Source organism: Mesoplodon bidens (assembly GCF_964165515.1).
Source record: "Mesoplodon bidens genome assembly, chromosome: 12".
NCBI lineage: Eukaryota > Metazoa > Chordata > Mammalia > Artiodactyla > Ziphiidae > Mesoplodon > Mesoplodon bidens.
The window spans coordinates 75,231,238-75,251,941 of NC_138168.1; the positions used below are offsets into that span (position 1 = coordinate 75,231,238).

General features: G+C 38.2%; 1 protein-coding gene across 2 annotated transcripts in view; it reads left to right on the forward strand.

Annotated features, from left to right (window-relative positions):
- GRM1 (glutamate metabotropic receptor 1) overlaps window positions 1-20,704 on the forward strand; it is a gene marked incomplete at both ends in the record, with an annotated part of 365,662 nt that overhangs the window by 284,205 nt on the left and 60,753 nt on the right. For both annotated transcript variants that reach the window (XM_081250954.1, XM_081250955.1), the window contains 2 exons: window positions 10,840-11,086; window positions 15,477-15,645. In XM_081250954.1, coding sequence (XP_081107080.1) covers window positions 10,840-11,086; window positions 15,477-15,645 — 416 coding nt within the window. The remainder of the gene's footprint in view (window positions 1-10,839; window positions 11,087-15,476; window positions 15,646-20,704) is intronic.

Below are 20,704 nucleotides of genomic sequence, written 5' to 3' on the forward strand. Positions count from 1 at the left end.
AAGTCTATTCTTATGTTGTGGCTTCCAAACTGATATTACCAACCAAGACTGTATGCCTGCCTCAAGGGCCACTTGTTTAATTAGATTCTTCAGTTAACTTTCTGTGGGTATTTCCCCTTAGAAGAAGATTTACTTTCAACTTTTTAAACGCATGGACTACATTTATGCCCAGAAGAATTGACCCTGCAGCAGTCTGGAACCTCAGATAAAACCCTGGGGAATCAGTTAATCATTTCTTGTGGCTGAGGGTCATAGAATCTAGAATATTGATTCTTAGTGATGGGTTTCCTCCCAAATGATTTTTATCTGTTGGATTTAGCCTTCTCTATGGAGTGTTGAATGGAGCATCTATAGGAAAAAGTCATGCAAAAAATATTCTGCCTCTATATGAATATCATCCATGTGAAATAAATCATGACAACCTCACCATGTGATGAAATGTGTGGATGTTCTCTTTATAGATTATATATAATCTACAATCAGGGGCAAGTTTCATTCTGCACACCTGAACATGTGTGCAGAACACAAATGCAATCTGTCCATGAGCCTGCTGAGTGGAATGTCACTCTTGGGTTACAACTGAGCAAGAGACAGGGCAACATAGTACTTAAGAGTGAGAGGTCTAGAGTCAGCTGGGTGTCAGGCTAGTCACCACCACTGTCCAGCTGTGTGATCTTGGACAAGTCCTTGGTTTTTCCATTAGTAAGCTGGGCATAGTAGTATCACCCATTTAATAAATCATCGTGAGGTGAATAGATATTATATGTAAAGCATCTGATTAAGTTCCTGTCACATAACAAGCATTCAATCATGTTACCTCTTGTTACCTGACACTAGTCCAGTTTGGATGTTAATGTTTGTATATTTTTAAAAAATAATGTTTGTATTTTAGAAGAGTTTTCAATAAAAGTTGCAAAGTATATCAGAGAGTTCTCAAATACCCTGCACTCAGTTTCCCCTGTTGTTAGCATCTCATATTACTATGCTACATTTGCCACAATTAATGAGCCAACATAGGTGCATTACTATTAATGAAACTCCATATTTTTTTTCTTATTTCATCAGTTTTCTTTTTTCTGTTCCAGGATTTCATCCAGGGTATCACATTATATTTATTTTTCATGTCTCTTTGGCTCCTCTCAGCTGTGATAATTCTCAAATTTCCCTTGTTTTTGATGACCTTGACAGTTTTTAGGAGTACTGATCAGGCATTTTGTAGAGTGTCACTAAATTTGAGTTTGGCAAACGTATTTCTCATAGTCAGACTGAGATTATGAGTTTTGGGAGGAAGACCCCAGAGGTGAAGTGTCTTTCTCAACACAATGTACAAGAGTACACCCTATCACATTGATAATGTCAACATTGATCACTGGCTAATGAAGCATTTATTAAGTTTCTGTTTCTATCTTTTTTTTTTTTTTTGTACTGTACTCTTTGAAAGCAAATCACTAAGTGCATCCCACACTTAAAGGGTGTGGAATTATGCTCCACCTTCTTGAGGGCAGATTCGCCACATAAATTATTTAGAATTCTTCTGTACAGGAGATTTGTCTCTTCCCCATTAATTTTTTAATTTAATTCTTTATTTATATCAGTTGGACTCAAGAGTATTTATATTTTATACTTTGGCTTATAATCCAATACTATGTTATTGATTTTCTTGCTCAAATTGTCTCAGCTTAGGCCATTGGGATGTCTTTTGTTTGATTTTAGTGTTCTTTTGACATCTCTCTATTGTTTTATTTTTTAAGCAACTTCCTTATTTTCTGGCACTACAAGATGTTTCAGGCTCATCTGGTATACTTCCTCTCCCAGCCCTACAACTGGTTATTTCTCCAAAGGCATTCTGATCCTCTTTATTAGAGAATGGTGTTAGAATCCGAGATCTGGGCACTAGGCATGCTCATTATGATTGGGGTGTTTTGCTTCAGTGGGCAGAGTTGGGAGGCATATAAATATATACCAATCTGCATATAAACATATGTATGATTATTTCTATATTATAAAGCTAAATTTAAATTCATACTTATGCCTTTACCTTGATTCCAGTACCACATGGTTTATTCTAGCTTTTCCCCTTTGCTTATCAGTAACCTTCCCCACTCCAATTGTGATAAACTTGGATTCTATCATCTGTCATCCATTTATTCATTTTTTTCTGTTTTGCTTTTTGTTTTTTTGGCCTCGCAGCTTGTGGGATCTTAGTTCTGCAACCAGGGATAAAACGCAGGCCCCCAGCAGTGGAAGCTCAGACTCCTAACCACTGGACCATGAGGGAATTCCCTATTCATTTATTTTTTCAAGCTTGGTATATGTGTAGAGCTATTTCAGCATTGTTTACCCATACCCTATGATAAACAACTTTACCAGTTAGAATATAGAGCTTATATTCCACTCCTGAATGTAATTTTAATAGATTTGGATCAGCCCTGTGACCTCTCAAGGAGTCGTTCTTAATGAATCTGTTTTTGACATTCTTGTTTCTGTAAGTATGCCCTTCACAACCTGAGCAGAGTGATTGATATATCCAAGCAGATTTGCATAAGGTCTGAACCCTGTATGTGTTTTAGCAATAGACCCTGTTCAGAGCTTTTTGCCTGTATGTGCTTAACAACGTTAATCTTAGGAGCTACTCTTTTAATTTCTGTGACAGATATTGATTGAAGTCTCACTAGCCATGAGTTCCTATTCGGCTCTTAGAAATTCCAAATTTCATTCTTTCAAGAGATGCTGTTGGGAGACACCACATAAAAGGCAATATGTCATTCAAGAAATCCCAGCCAACATTGGGACAGATAGCGTTTTAGTCTACATGAGCTGTTAAGTCTACATAAAATATCAGTGTAAAATATCAACTAACAGTGCCCTGCAGAAATGAACCTTACATGAAAATCCACAGTATATCTCATTCTTAGGTGATGCGGGCATGGTAATAAACCTTATGGCCTGTATTTAAACCTGTATTTAATCCTGTGCAGAACATGGAAAGCTTCTATTCCAAGTTTCCATTTTATCACTTGGCATATGAATTCCAGGAAAAAGGCTGAAGGATAGGATATACTTAATATATCCCAAAGTAGACTCTTTTAATGGTACAGCATTTTGTCAAGTTATAAATACTGTACTGTATTAATCAGAAGTCAGTCATAAAAGTGGATTTGCAATACTGACACCATATAACTTTTAAGGTTTTGTTTTGTAATAAACAGGAGCCTATATTGGTTATCAGAAGATGCTGGTAGACTCTAATAGGTCAGAGATAAGTAGATTTTTCACAAATAGTTCTTATATTTCTGCAAACTCCACTCTGACTTATTAGCTCAATCTAAACACTGAAGCATGAAACTAGAGATACTACAAAAGGGAACTTGAAATGGACCATAATAGCATTAAATCATGGAACTACCTTACATTTGTAAAAGAAAGCATGTTTCCTATCACCCATAAATAAGTAGAAGTGGAGCTATGAGCATAGATATGCCTCCTTAGCATTTAGAAGAGACCAAGATGAATAGGCTTGGCAAGGATTCTGACCCAGCAGGTTGTTGAGACAGGAGTTGGTTCCTGATGAATTTTAACAACACCCTAACTTCCCACGTTGGCTAAAGCAGCCAGCTCTCTGTAACATACTCCTTCTCTATGATTACCTGCCAAATGCTTATTGCAGACCTGTGGGGAGTGGTTTATAACTCCATGACACTGTTTTGTGCCAGATCAATAAAGGCAAAGGCACATGAGAAGCTGCCCTTATTTTCTCTCTGTAGAGAAACAAAGAGCCCCACAGTTCAACGGAATGTTACTGACTAATCCTCAGTATCACTTAAACTCTCCAGGGCTTGTCCTCATTTGTTTTTCACATAACACTATAATTTTTTGATATATGAATTAGCTAAAATGCAGTTGTATTTTCAGGGAATTGAAGGCTTACCATACATTATCAGCAATTTGCTGGGAGCTGGCTGTGTGTGTGTCATATAACTGGGGGATTTCTCTCTTTAACAATAGATTGTGATGATGTATTTAGAAAAATGTCTGTATTGTTCACATATGTTAAAACCAGGTGGGTTTAAGCAATAGAAATTCAACTAATAGCACACGCTCAAGTAAATGATCCTTACTTTCTTCTTTTCCATCCTACATAGGAGGTAATTTACATTTTAAAAAACTGAATAGAAAATAATGGAAGGGTCATATTTTTCTGTGATGTGAGCTGAGAAAATTTTTAAGGAAAGAGGAAAGTATAGATTCAGAGGGAAAAAAAAGACTTCAAAGATTTTAAACTTGAGCATGAACAAGGTTGGACTGTTGTGAATCTTACCACAAATTCTTCCTGGAAAATCATAAGGAAAATTTAATAGCCAGGCCTTCAGGAAAACTTGCCAGCACTTTAGTCCTTTGAGGTCATTATTTTAAAAATGACCTGATTCATTTTCTCTCAATTAATCTGATACTCAGGTCATTTAAAGTAACATAAATTTCATTTTGTTTGCTTGATACGTTAACAATATAAAACAATTACAGTTCTTTCTATTTAGATCTGAATGGAGATTGTATCAAATTATGTATTGAATATATAATGCTCTCAGTTAAAAAGAAGCAGTGGAGAGCTACAAAAGCCAAGAAACTAGAAGAATGTTTTCTCCAGGGACAGTTATATTTACTAATGTCTCCCAAAACATTTCCTTGTTATGATGAGATAAAAGAATGCTTGTTTTGTTTCTTTTTATTTTGAATTTAATGCTGAGAGTCTAGATTTTAAAAGGCAACATAACTAGACCTACATGCATAGCGGTAAGGTTGTACTAATTAAATAGAAAGAATAGGCATCAACAAAAGTACTCTACTGGAGTTCAACATTCTTTCAATTTATTTTCCACGTTTTTCCACTTTGGACATTCAAACTGAGATGATATTACTAAAAATTCAGAACTAATACACATCAAACTAATTGTTTTTCCTAACTGATGTCTCATTGTCTGTTATAGAACTGCTCCAGCAGTTGGGCAGGGCTGCTATTGTATGCATAGTGCCACATGGCAGGGATCGGGTCCAGCTCTGGAGGCCACTGCCTCTGTCCTTGTTAGCTGTGTGACCTTCAATTCAGAACCCCTGGGATTTCAGTGGCACAGCCAATGTATTTCCTTCCCAAATTTGAACCCAACTAAGGAGTAGACCCAGGAGTGAAACAGATGGAGATAAAATGTAAGATATGTTTTATTAATAATATGATTGCATACATAGAAAGCTCAAAAGAATTTATAAGAAATTAGAATTAATAAGTAAATTTGGAAAGCTTGCAGGATACGAGGCTGAAACACAGATATCAATAGCATTTCTCTATACTAGCAACAAATAATTTAAAAAATGTTCAAGTACACCAATTGTAGTAGTACCATAAAAATCAAATACCTAGTATCTGCATACTGAAAAATTACAAAACATTGCTGGGATAAATTAAGGAAGCTCTAAATAAATGGAAGCCTCTGTAAGTGCTCTATATCATGATATGGGGAGTAGTTATATGGGTATGTACATATGTAAACATTTATCAATAAATTAATAAACATTTATTAATAAATTAATAAACATTTATTAATATTATAATGTACAGTAAAGATTTCTGCACCATATGTGGGTTATACCTCAGTGAAGAAGTTTTTAAAAGTTAACAGAAAAAACTAACTGACAAACAAACAACAACAACAAAAAAAGCACAACAAACTGGATTAGGGACATGGATCAGATATGTGACCACAATACACTTTTCAATACTAGATTAACCTGTCTAACCTACTGGCACAACTGTCGACTACAGCCCACATTTACCAAAGTCTGGAGAACCAACCAGAACCTTTGAGAATTGTAAAGTGCAGGCCTCCAGATGAGAGAGAAAGGGGCTGAGCTAAGCATGCCCAGTTTCTTTTTCTCAATCCTGCAAAAAGATGAATCACTCCACTCTTCCCATTGAGTAAGACAAGAGGCCTGAGGTGGTACTATGTAAGAATCTCTTCACAAAGAAGCATTAATAGAAGGGAAAGGGAAAGGAGAACATTTCTCCCCAATCATGATTTCAATTATCTGTGCTTTAATCTTCTCATTTGTAAAATGGTCATAATAGAACAAAACTCATACAGTTTTGTAAGAATTAAAAAAAGATAGTATATGTAAAGGACTTTGCAAAGTACCAATAAGTGTGGAATTGGAGAAGCAACTTTAGAGGGGGAAAGACATCTTCAGAAAGATAATCTGATCTACTTGTGATATTTTTTAGATTAGGAAACTGAGACTCAAGGAGGTCTAGACCCTTGTCCAAGTTCCATGACTAGTTGGATATGTATTGTTGATATATTATAGCAGAACTGCCTCTAGTGTTACTGACTGCAAGTTCATGTGCCCAATGCACAGTGAGGCCAAACAAACTGAAAAGTCAGTTTGGAGCTGAGAAAGGTTTATTGCAGGGCTGAGCAAGGAGAACAGGTGGCTCATGCTCAAGAAAAACCAGAACTCCCCACTGGTTTGGTGGGGAGAAGTTTTTATAGGCAAAATTTGGGGTGAGGGCTACAGGGTGTGTGATTTTCTTCTGTTTGGTTGGTGGTGAGGTTACAGGGCAGTGTTCCAGGAATCTTGTTCTCAGCCTGAAGTTACCGTCCTCTACCTGGGTGAGGGTCTGCCTGCAGAAGAACTGGAAGATATTGTTATGTATATCCCTTAAGGAGGAACCAGGACCCTGCCCCATGGCTGCACTATTGTTTCTTTTTTTTTTAACTTTAAAAAAAATTTATTGGAGTATAGTTGCTTTACAATATTGTGTTAGTTTATACTGTACAACAAGTGAATCAGCTATATGTATACATATATCCCCTCTTTTTTGGATTTCCTTCTCATTTAGGTCACCACAGAGCACTGAGTAGAGTTCCCTGTGTTATACAGTAGGTTCTCATTAGTTATCTATTTTATACATAGTATCAATAGTGTATATATGTCAATCCCAATCTCCCAATTCATCCCACACACCCCCTTGCCCCTCGGTATCCATACTTTTGATCTCTACGTCTGTGTCTCTATTTCTGCTTTGTAAATTTTGTAGAGACATGGATGGACCTAGAGACTGTCATACAGAGTGAAGTAAGTCTGAAAGAGAAAAACAAATATCGTATATTAACGCATATATGTGGAATCTGAAAAAATTGGTATAGACGATCTTATTTATTTGCACTAATGTTTCTTGACTGCTCCTCCTTTGTTTTTACATTCCCTCCCTTCCCCGATAAGCAACTGTTTGAGTCTGCACTTTGGAACTCAGGGAAATTCAAGGAGGCTGAATGAAGCCTATTTCTTTCAAACAAGAAACTGGGGACATGGAAAGAATTCATAGCCAGGAGAGCCCCACAGGGTCCTGCTCCATTTCACTAGGTCCCAGGTGTTTAAGTGCCTAGTCCCGAGCTCTTTCTTTCTGCTATACCACTCTGCTGAATAGCCATCCTAAGTGGCAGCAGATGGAATTGCCAGCCCTTCTCCCCACCACCGTGGATTTCCTGTTTTCAGAAGGTACACTGTCTGTTTCTACCCTCATGGAGGCTCTGTGTGCTGCCATACTCAGGCAGCAATTTATAGCCCTTGTGTTTTGCAATAAGAACAAGATTACTATTTAGAATCAAGGTAGCTATTTTCACAATCTGCTGTGAAGTAGTTAGGCAGGTATTCTTTTGAAGGTAAATAAACACAGTCAACTACAATTATTTGATTCCATTTAGAATATTAGAAAATGTAGTAGTTTAGTGATACCCTAGTGGCCTGTAATGGTTAATGCACCACAGAAAATGAATTATAAAATCCCCTTCTTACTAATAACTCTGAGACTAGTGTTATTAAAAAGGCACTAAACCCCAGGGAATTAGAGAGTTTTCACCTTCCCACCAAGTGACAATAGTATTAGTTTGGATCCTCTATTCGCTGGTCATGAAAATATAGGATCTTTGGGCAGAAGGAAAACCTGTATCTTATTCTGTTTATTTGATGATAAATTCTTGCAGCATCATCTGGGACTGTTGCTATGGCAAAGAAAATGGTCCTGTAAAGGCCAGGTGATTTTCTAACTCTGTCACACCTTCCCAAATGCTAGTTCATCGTGAATTGGGGTAGTAGCTGAAGAGAGACTTCTTACTGATGAGAGGTAACATCCCCTTCATGTGCAGGCCCAGGGGACTGGCAGGGTAGGGAAGTGCATGTGTCACTTTAGATTTACACAAACACACAAGCTGTTTGTGTTTATTTGGAAAAGGGTTTGAGTCACAAATATTCCCTGAAAACATATGCCTAGCCTCCTGGTTTTCTGTATGATAAGTACTGACAGGATGAGCTTCTTTGTCTTAATTTGCAGTTAATAGATTGAGTGCTAGTACTTCTAGTCAGAGAGACAGCTGTGCACATTTGGAACAATCCCAGGGAGAAGACCTCAAAAAGCTTGAAAATGATACTGGTGCACAGAAGGATGCCCTGTCCTCAGTCGCCAGAAAAGTGTCTCCTCTGTAGACTTCTATATCTACACCCACGTTTCTGCCAACTTACAGAAAGAACAAGTATCAAGGGGGCATTTTGATACCATTGCTCTTTCCTCACTTATAAATGGTGAGATTCATGTCCCTTTGGCAGGATTATCATGATAGCATTATTTGAGTATTTTATATAATAAACACAAAAAATAGTAGCCAGTATTACTATTAATGTGTATATTTCCCATTAAAATAAGACAAATGTAAAATTAGTTTAAATTAAGAAGAATATTCCACTAATTGTTTATCGAATATGTATCAATAAATATACATATGTATACATGAATGTATATATATTTACATGTGTTATTTTATATATTTTTCATATATATATACATATATACACACATATCTTACTCATAACATCAGTAAATAGGTACAGTTGGAAGTCAGCATGGCTCAAGAAACACGTCACCATTTGACCAGTTTGCCTTAATTACACTGGTGTTTCTGGAATAATTATTACTCACGTCACTCACAAAAGTAGCCCAGTTTGGACAATAAGTTATATAATAGTCCTAAATAAGGATCAAAAGGAAAACATTGATCTCAAAGAAATCCAAGACCAGTTACATTCCCAATGCTGATGAATAAGGCATCCACTAGACAAGACAGCTTAAGAAATTTGTACTGGGGACACCAAAATAATTTTTAAAATACATAATACATCTTTAGTAGCGTTTATCAAAACAGAAACAAAACAGCAGACTCAGTGGTCATAAAGTTTGTCCCTAACACAGAAAAAAACGCATATTTTTTGACAGTTTGCTCCTAGGGTTGACTTTAATAGCTGCTACTTCAAGTAAATGGTTTTAGTAGAACCGTTTAAGTAGCTGCTAGAACCCTTTCAGTTACTGCTGCATTGAAGGTTATTTTGCCATCCAATTTTTGTCTATATTTTTTCTTCTTTAACTCCTGGTAATTTCTCTAATTCTAACAGCTTTAACATTTAGCTCCAGCACTTGGGAGTTTCGGGCTGTATTTAAAGGCTCATTTAAAACTTATCAGACCGATGGCATTAATTTATCTCTTTTATATCCCAATATAAAAAAGAGGGAAAGCAAACTAATATTTAAGACCCAGGGGTTCTGGGTGGCAGACATAAATTACCTTATTTCAATGACTTTGCAGTTTTTTCAAGGAGGATGTTTGCTTTCTGCTTTACATAACCTTCTAGACTTGTTCTGTGCAGTTTGATTTTAAAATGCCCCTTCTGCCTCTCTTACTCCTATTTCCTCTTGGGAAGTGTTCTTTCAATTAGGAAAATATTACTTTAGCAAATCACACTTTTAACAAGCTCTTATTAAGCAACACTGGAAGATGAGTTAAAATTGAATTTGTTCCCCCTTCAACCTGGCCTGGGTATTTTGTATCTCATTCTTAGGGTAGATGAACATGTACCTTTTTTACATTTTCAACTATACCTAAATAGATTAGCCTTAAATAGAACTCTTTGTAAATGTCTTATTTTGTCTCAAGCTCAACGTCAGAGTCAAAACTCTTTACCATTTCTTCTAAGTACTTCAAGCTCTCTAAGTTCCTAAGATACTCTGTTATTCTCCAGCCCAGACACCTTAGGATTCAGTGACCTATTTAGGCTGTCACCTGTGACATAGGTGGAAATGATTGTGGAGTATTTGAAATTCACAGGTAAAGCTAAAGGTTTAGATTAAATGTGTAGTATGACTCTTCCATCAAGAAACATTTTACCTGAGTTTCTAATAATTAGCAAATCTTATTCAAATATTTCTGTACCACCAACCATACAGAAGAAGAAATTCATACTACCTAGCTCTTCTTTTTACTCTAGGTTTTTTTTGGTTCTAGAGATGATAAAATTAGTGGAATCATCAAGAGAAAATATTGGGGTTTAGATAATGCACAAACTGATTTACAATGGACTGTGGATTGTCACAAAGGATATAAAAAATGCTTTTCCAGGACTGTGATATAGGGAGACTTTTAATATAAGTCTTTGTGAACCCAGAGGAAATAAGAGCTATTTTCTTTGCTCCTTAAGGATTTCCCTGCAATATGTGAAAGTTCTTTATTTTCACCTCTGTGGCGTTTGTTTTATATGTTATAAAGCTGTTATTGAATTCAGAAAATAAAATTGAATAAACTATTTTCAGATAGACTACATCAGAGATAGTCACAAATACAAAGCTTGAACAGGTAGGTTTGGCTTTCCCTTCTTCTGAGAGCTCTGAAAAGCATTTGGGAATTAAACATGCAGGTTTAGACTTCATTACTGCAACCTTGGTAGTGATCTGTTTTTATGTTACAGGCAATGAAAGCTTAGAAGAAAACTATGTCCAGGACAGTAAGATGGGGTTTGTCATCAACGCCATCTATGCCATGGCACATGGGCTACAGAACATGCACCATGCCCTCTGCCCTGGCCATGTGGGCCTCTGTGATGCCATGAAGCCCATCGATGGCAGCAAACTCCTGGACTTCCTCATCAAGTCCACGTTCATCGGTGTGTCTGGAGAAGAGGTGTGGTTTGATGAGAAAGGGGACGCTCCTGGAAGGTAAAGCAGTATTTTCCATAATGGATCTAAATAACCCTGTGATCCTCTTCGAGCCAGACAGATGGATACTCTGGCTCCCTTTGGTTCCATGGTTTCTGGGTGCCACGAGGATGGACGCAAACAAGGATAGACGCACCAAGATAGCTAAAAAGAAAGGGCTAATGTTAGATAGAAATTACATTATAAAACATTGAAGAACTTCTTATTGGTAAATACCCACAATCCTGCATCCTACCAGTGCCACGCCCCTACCTCCCCACACACACGTACAGCTATCATCCCTGGTCTTCCCTTAGAATGCCTGGGACCTCCCTGCAAACCCAAGATACTAAGGAGATTACATCTGACCAACAGGACCCTCCCTGGCACTGCCAACATCAGGTCAGCCTCCTTCTAACTGATTAGTCCCAATACTATACTGGTTGTGGAATATTTTAATATTGTTCCTGCTTAAAGAGCTTAATATATGACAAGAACCAAGTCTTACATATGTATCCATTTTTTTCAGGTAAACTTATGTTCCTGCTAACATGTTTCTTGGAAAAGAAAGAAAAGAATTTTCTGTCTGGTATTGAGTCTCTATGGCTTCCAAAGAATTAATCAAGAAGCAAAGGAAAATTAAATCTAACTAACTATATATATTTTTCCCAAGTCATTTTATATACGGTCTCTTCTGCAACACTTGCTTTTATAGTACCAGTTAGCTCATATGTAATTTGTATGCAGAGAATGATATCAGTATAAACAGTAGTTGTGTTCTTTCATAGGAATTTTCTTAGGCAACAGATGATCAGAATAGTGGGATAAAAATTAAAACCTGCAACAGGAAAGAAAAAAGGCCCTCAGTCTGGCTACTGCACAGTGTGCCCACAATCTTTTTTTTTTTTCTCCTAAGCCCTGTTATCTTTCAGTACATAATTTTGCAAAATGAGAGATTTTAGAAAAGCATACATTGTGATAAAACAGATCATCAAATCATTTAATCCTCATCGCTATAGGCATATCATTATCTTCTTTTACAGATGATAAAACTGAGTGTCAGAGAAACTAAGAAACTCACCTAAACTCACGCAGAGAGTAGCTGGTAGAGGCAGTGCAGTCCGAATCTGACACTTGTAATCTTTTTGCCACATCGTGCTGCCTTTTAGCTAATCCTAAAATTAGGCAAAGTTGCTGACAACCTTCTTAATGTCATTTCAAATGTACTGGAAGAGACTATTTGACCCTACATAATTCTTCACGTATCTCTTCCTTTCATGTAAGCTTAAAGTTCTACGTTTAGAGAGTGCCTTGAGGGGCCTAAGTGGATTCTCCCTGTCAAAATCCAACAGCTCCAGGGAGGATAAATGCTATAAGTAATACTCAGCAATTAAAGCGATGAATTTATCAGATTCCTTCCAAGCTGCCAGTGAGGTGGGAGCAGCTTTAGATGAAAATGAGAGTGGGAAGGATGGAATGATGCAGGGCCTGGGCGTGTAGAAAGCTTCCAGGAGCTGAGCACCTTAAGAAATGGTACCAGAGGAAAAAGTGATTCAGAGCACTGACCGCCCCCACCCCGCCCCCCTTTAAACCCGTGGTTGTAATCCTGGGTTCTACTGGAAACCAGGTTCTATCAAGGATTGGATTTGGAATGGAAACCTTCCTTCATGATTCTATAAGATACACAATATGCCTAGGACAGGGCCAGATGCATTTCCCACACAGTGTAGACATGAGTTTCCTCCTCCTCTCTCTATTTGTAAACTATCCAAAATATACCACAATTTTAGCTTGTTTCTCCTTCATCTTTAATTACATATTTAAATCAAGATTTTTCCCCTGGGTCCCTTTTCAAGGATCATTTCCACAGGCTTGAAATTGGTCAGCTTCATCTGTATTCAATTTCTATTTCAACCACCTCACTCTGTTTCTATCTCCTGTCACACTGTCATTCAGGCTTTTGGTCCCTCTTGTAATTATCTTAGTTAATCATCATGCAACATAGATTGAATGCATTGAAAGGATGCTGTAAAGTTGTAATTCACAGCATGAGGATATTCCAAATAACCGCCAACGTGCGAGAAGGGACTCTGGGGTCAAGAGAAAAGAGCAGTGTTCATTAACACACACAGCACTGGGGAAGGCCTCTTTTTAGTAAGTCAGTATTTTTTCCCTTGGTATCTTCAAGCATTTTTTTTCTCCAGCTTTTGGGACTTTTTAAAAGTATGTTTTCATACCAAAATATTGTGAATTTTTCAGTTCCTAAATGCTAATTAAGCGTGAACTGATTTCTCCTTTTGAAATGAGGAAGTTGAAATAAAAGTCTTAGGAAACTGATTTATAGGAAAAAGATATTCTAAAGCTAGCATTACACCTAAGCCTGCATTGAAAGTATGTAAGGAGATTTAACAATGTAATATGGAGTAAAACATAAAGATTAAAGGAAATGAAAAAGGGAATTACTCATACCAAACACTCACAGCAGGCTCTGTAACCATAAGGACTTTACAATGGGAAGATATTGGAGGTGTAGATTAGTGTCCTTGATCAGCAAGATGAATGCGAGCCGCCAGCCCACAGTTAATACCCACGTGGATACCACTCAGGGAGCTACTCTGAGAACATTCTGGTTTGTCTCAGCAACCAGAGGAATGAGGACCCTCTATTAACCAAAAATCAGAAAGCAGAGAGGTGAATAATGCACTCCAGTTGCACCATTCTCTCTTCTCACTCCACGTAAGTTTTGTTCACCTGGAAAAGTAGGGGAAAGACTTCCTTTATGCCCCAAGAGTCCCCTTTTCCTTTAGGGAGCTGCTATTTATGGAAATTGCCAGAATCTGACTGTGGAGAAGCCACTAGCCATCTTGTGGGTGACAGGATGCATTTGCACATTAAGAACAGGCAGCGAAGCTATTAAAATATATTAGTTGTTTACCTAAAGAACTAGGCCAGATATGGCCAATAGGTTTCAGATGCCAGCTAAGGTTGATTGGTAGTAGCTTCCTGGAGTGCTGGGCTGAGGAGGATTCTGAGTCTGTATCAGGGTTAGAGGGAAAGAATTCCAAGATGGGTTAGGTAGGGTTATTAGGGAGAGGAGGAAGAGAGCTGAGGAAGAGGAATATGTGTTAGTTAATTGCCATCTATTTCTTTGGGTCATGCACAAAGAGTAAGAGATATTGCCTCATATTCTAGTGCAGGAGAGTGAAGAATGCACAGGTACTACAGGAAAGAACCCCACTTTGCAGAGCCACTGAGGGAGAGTCAGGCATCCATTTTTGTGCAACTGCCACTTGAGTTATAGTTTCCTTGGAGTAAATAGCAACATGGAAAGAAGATTGAAGAATACCAGAGAACTGTCAGTAACTGAGAGATAAATGACTATGACAACACAAAGATGTTCTCATTTTCTTATAGTATGGAACTAACCAGAGTATTTTAGCGCATTAATAGTGCTACTAATGTGAATAATATAGTGACATTGCCTTACATATGTATTTCTCCTAACTGCGAACAACCTTATGTTAGTAAATTCCCACAAGAACCCCATGAGCCTTACAGACTTTAGTGACATTCCTAAGTAGTATAATCTACTATTAAAACATTAGGCAAGAGATTCCAGCTTATACATTCTAATGTCAAATGCTGTGTTTTTTCCACCAAATTGGAAGATGCTCTCCACTGTCCACACTGGGAAGTGACGTATCTGGTCCCCAGAACACACTCTGGCTACAGTGAAGATTTCTAAATGTAGATTTTACCATTGTGCAGCATTGCAGCATTTGAAATAACTGAAATAACTGACACCAATTACTTGGATTCAGAAATGTTTGTCCTGATCAAGGAAGAGACCAGTTTAAATGTCAAGGCTCAAGATGTTAAGTCCCAAACACCCTGCTAATTAAAGGTGCATTTCTCAGATTTTGGGCTCTATTAGCACCTAAAATAAGTTCCAGACTTGGTAAAACTCACCTCTTTTAATCCAGTGTAATTAAAATGGCAACTGAATGTGAAAAAGGAATTTGGAGTAAAAGTACTTAAGCTAAAAATTAGTGTTCTGAAGAATTTTTACTTGATTAGAGAATAATCTAGTGAATAATGATTTGAAGGTTATGGTGATCGACTCAGCACATATAGAATTTTTTTGAGAATAAGCAGAGAGAAAAGTACAAGAATAATATATTCTTTAATGAATATAGATGATACACAAACAGAGACTGAAGAATGGAATACACATTTTGGAAAATCAGAGGATACATAACTAAAGAAACTAAAATATTGACAGTAGCTGGCATTAGGACATGGGACGATTCTAACTTTTCTCTTTCTCCTCTCTATTATTACCTATTTACCAAATTCCTTTGGTTTCTACATCATGTCCATATTCTCTAAGACACACATGTTTTCTTTGTAGGTATGATATCATGAATCTGCAGTACACTGAAGCTAATCGCTATGACTATGTACAAGTTGGAACTTGGCATGAAGGTGTGTTGAACATTGATGATTACAAAATCCAAATGAACAAGAGTGGAATGGTACGGTCTGTGTGCAGTGAGCCTTGCTTAAAGGGTCAAATTAAGGTAAGCCAGCCACACATGCATTCTTGGATGGTGTCCATGAGGAGACCTCCTGCCTGGGCATAAGCAAAGAAAAACACAGACATTTTTCTTTGACCAGACTGTCCAGAAAGGGTGCACCAGGCATACTGTTTCTGTTCTTGTGCTTAGCAAAAATGAGGAAGACAAAGAAAGATTGGGAAATGGAATAGACAAACCACTGGGTTATTTAGAATAGTGTTTATTTGAATCGTAATGATGAGCTGCAATCTTAAACACAATATAGAAAACAAGGGTATGAATAATCAAATTAAAAATTAAGACAGAAGTAAATGCAGAAACGAGAGCCAATGATACTGCTTACTCATAGTTCTAGCTATTGTTAAAGAAAGCAGAAGCTGAACGATGCCAAATAAATGTATAACTAAAATAAAAGAAGCTGAAATGAGGTAACACAAAAGCATTGCTTACCACTTCTCTTTTCTCTACCAAGTTCTTTGAATTTTCCTGAAACTGGTATTTTCCAGCCAAGAGAGAGTCTTCACTTCTAATTATTCCCAGAAGTTTGGTTTTTTTTTTTTTTCCAGGTTGGGGCAAGTGAGTGATCATGATATTACTGTATACTTAAAACTAGAGTAAATAAACCTCATATACTGGGCATTTGGCTGAATGGAGTAGAGAGAATTCTTGGTGAAGAAGACATGGAAAGAGCACTCTCTGAATCCCATGCTATTTAAAAACCAAACTGGCTGACGCACTAGGAAATGGAGCGTAAGGGAGTGATTGTGAACTGGCAGGAGTGTGGCTTAAATGACCTAATAGGTCTTTCCCATCTCTAATTTTCTGTGATTCATCTCTGGGAGGAGACAGGCTGTCAAGTAAATGTCAAAAAGCACAGCTGGGGCTGGAATGTATACTGTGTGAGGCTCCTGCTCTCTTGCCACGTGGCCACGCTGTTGTGCCATTCGCAGGAGCCATAGAACCAGCCATGAAAGGGAGAGGCCCTGAGAAGTATACTTAGGGGCCTTTAGGGCAAGAGTCTACTAGTGCTGGTACAGTAGCTGGAAAAGCTTTATCACTGCTGATCAAAGAATGTGGAAGATCTGGAACCTACAACATCTTTTAGCAGCTGAGAAGAGCTGTCTGGGTGGACTCAAACTCTCAGTAGAATCAGTCACTTTGAGTGTGAAAAAAACTTCTGAGGCAACTCACCCTAGTTGAAAATGTCACTGCCTTCTCTGCAGGTGTGATATTAAAAATATTTAATAATTGTCATGATAACCAACCAATCAGAATGAACTCCATTTTAGTGCTATGACAGGGTGCTAGAGGCCTCCTGCCATGCCCACGGTTAATCCTTGAGTTGTTGGATCATGGGAAGATTTAGGTGAGGAATCTTACATGGATAGGGTAGTATGGGGCAATCAGGGGGCTTGGAGAGACACCATTAGTTTCCAACCAGTACAGAAACATTTCAGTAGTGTAAGAATGACTCCAGCCAAACCATTGTGTATGGGCCATACGTCAATGCTGCTTCTCCCCAAGAATCCATTTCTGATTCTTATCCAGATGGAATGTTTCACATGGGGCTGTCTGCTGGTATTAGGAATATATCCTCTGAAATTGAGAGGCCTAAAACTTGTCCTTGACTCTTACCACAGGATGCCAGACCACTGGATTCTGGGTTGGTTATCTTCTCTGGATTGTAAGGAAAACCAGGGAGACCTGAAGTCCTATGGTTGGGACAGCCCAGAAGCCCTGGGCTTTATGCTCTTCTGTGACCCAAAGGGTGTCACGTGTTCATCTCAGACCTCCTCCCCAGCATGGGTGGCAGCATTGAATCTTTAGTGCAGACAACTGCTGTGAAAAAGTTTATGAAACTACACAGTTTGGTTATTCAGAGTATAAGAAAAACAAACAAACAAACAAACAAATACAACCCTGGCAAGAGAAAACGAATCAATCTAAAGATACTCTGCCCTCCAGCTCCCTTTCAGACTTCCCTCCTGTTACTCTGACTGCTGGCAGGCCATGAATGGGAGCTCACATGCCATGTGTAGTCCCATTTGTATACTCCAGAAGATAGACTTTCCCCCACCCCCAATTTCAGAGGAAAGGCTGTCTGCATGCATCTCTAAGCTAGATGCTGAAGTATTTCTGGCATCACATTTGCATTACATCCATGCAGTGTTATCGAAGGAGATCCCAGAAATCTTTGCTGAGCCATTACACAGCACTTGCTATAAATGCAAATCTCTTGGGGTCCAATTTTCATAATATTGTGTAACCTGCAGGATAAAGGTATGCCTGTTCTCAATAGCACCTGGAGTGGAGGTGAGGGGGGATGTTCGTTTGTTTCCCATAAGCACCATGGGAGGTATGGAAACAAAAGAAATCTGAATCCCATTTACCAAATAATAGCATTTATATTCTTACATCGTCAGTTTGCCATCTACCAGGTTCAGGATGCAGAGCCAGGTCTCTCAGTAGCCACTACAGAGACTAGAGGGAAGCAACTTAAAAGGTGATTGTAGGGCTTGCCCTTGTATTAACTGAGAAACATAACCTTTAGGAAAGGCTTATTCAGTTTAAATATCAAATGCCACTTAAAATGTCGAAATAACCATTTGACTTCTTTTGTGATAACCCATAAAACTTTCTTACGGTAATTTCCTTTGAAGTAGTTAAAAGTCCAGTTTTCTTATGTTATTGATTTTAGAAATATAAATATAATATCTTATAAGTATAATATTTTATGGAGGAGAAATTGATTTCAGTCATACTACAAACAGTGGTAAATAAAATCAAACTTTTATTGTTGTGTCTTATATTAGTCAGGTTTCAGTCAGGAAAGAAAGAACCCATGCCAGGTGGTTCAACAGAGGAAATTTAAGGTACAAAACTGGTTATAAAAGTAAAAGGGGGAAATGAGGCAACTCAGAGATGAGCAACAGTAGGAATCATTCCCACCTCTGGGCTAGAGGGACACAGGGAAGGTCACAGATACTACCTGAGACACCCCCTGAGGTGGGAGGGGAGGATACCTTGATACGAGGCTTCTCCTCTCTCCGGCCCTTCAGTCTCCCATTAGGTTCTTCCATTCTGCCAACCGTATGGAGAAGACGCTGGAAAGAGAGCCTGAGCAATGTAGTGCGCAGATACTTAGCTCAGGTTCCCTTGAACCCTGAAAGCTAAGCAAGGTTAAGTGCGAATGCATTACTGGGAGATACAATCCCAGGGAAGCAGGAGTGAGAGGAAAAGGGAAGGGAGGCATGGAAGCATGGCGGAACACCTCTACCACTAAGGTGAAGCATCACTGAGCAGGACGCTGCCTCACTGAGCACAGCTCAGCCTCACGGAGGTCTCTGGACAGGCAATAGAGATCGGGAACTAACATTTATCAAACATATTCTTGTGCAAGTACAAGAATGGATGACATTGTTTCAATTATTCCTTAAAACAACCCTTTTAAAGCAGATATTATCACCCCATTTTATAGACGAGAAGTCAGAGTCCCAGAGGGCTTGAATCACTTGCCCCAAGCTTTCTCAGCTAGTGGTTAAGAAATGCCGAGCTGAGCTTGGAGCCAATCCAAAGCTCTTATCAACCCACAGCCACATGTTGTTCAACCATCTTTCATTATATGAACTGGCATATTTCCTACAAATGCAAGTTTCAATTGCTAAAGCTGATTTTCTTAATAGTTTATAACAAAATTATAAATAGAGATCCACTTTAAAATTGCTGAGGGAACAGAATCTAGAACTAAGCAGGCAATAAATATTAGTGAAGCTGGTCGGGAGAGTCTGACAAAGATGGGGAAACCAGCAGAGAATCCCAGGGAAAGGGTCCCGGGGATTGCTTTCATTCGCCTCCTATTCTTTCTTTTCCCCTCTCTTCTCTTCCAGTTTTTTCTTCCGTTTAGTTCATTTTTGGATTCTTTACTCCAAGATGATGGTTTGAGTCTGGGAGTTTAGGCATGGAAAGTTGAAATCACTACTTCCCCCCTTCTCACCTGGCCTATCAAGATAGAATTATGGAGACCATATCATAAATGGCTCTTCATTACACATGCCATATTGTCATATAGTAAAATACACCCTATATATGTGGAGAAAAGCCCAGATACACATATTTTTACAAACTATATATTTCAGAATTGGGTTAACTAATTTTTCCCTGAGCCATCTGAACATGAGGTGCAGATATCATGAAACTTCATACCTCAGCTTTTGTCTTCTACGAATAAGGGCAATTCTCACATGGCCATAAGACCAGCTAAGAAAGTTAGCAATAACATCATCAACCACAGCTGTCCTGTTCCCCTCAACTTCCCCTTTTTGTGAATCAAAACAAACTACCCATTTAACTTGTTCATAGTTAATGCAACCATTTTGGCAACCAATGAAACAATGACATAGTTCCTTCATTATGTAATATTTTCTAAATTCCACTGCAGGATGGCAGGTTCTCAACAAAAGTTGTCCACAGGAATATCAAAATTCCTTTTCTGAGAAGCTTATGATTACATAATGATGATGTGATCTGCCCCAGCTACTAAAAACATACTGGCTAAAATTTTGAAAAAAGTTGAAAACAAAATACTGGGTTCCTTTTTGTATTTTATTATGTATGTGAAAGCATGAAATCATTATAGTGTCTCTGGATGAGAGAAAACTTTGCAAGCACTAGTCATAAGGAGAAATTCTATGCAATCATCACTAATTTATTCACAACCACTCTGAGTAATACCTACACCTTCACCTCTCATGATTTGACCAGTGTTTAAGATGGTCTCCTGGTTACTGAACTTTTTGGTGATCCCCTTAGCCTCAGATCTAGCTTGTCTGCCACTTTTGAGGACAGGTGCCGATAGGACCTGCTGCTGCATCACATGACACCGGGCAGAGAAGGAACACAGCAGAGCTGTTGTGTCTTGCAGGTGGCAGTGGCCAAAGCAGGCCTCATTTTCTTTTTTAAGTAAATATTTATTGAAGTATAACACACATACAGAAAAGTTGAGAAGGAAGGCGATAGCATGAGTACACTTTGGACTCTTACTTCTGGGTCTTTTCTTTAGCTG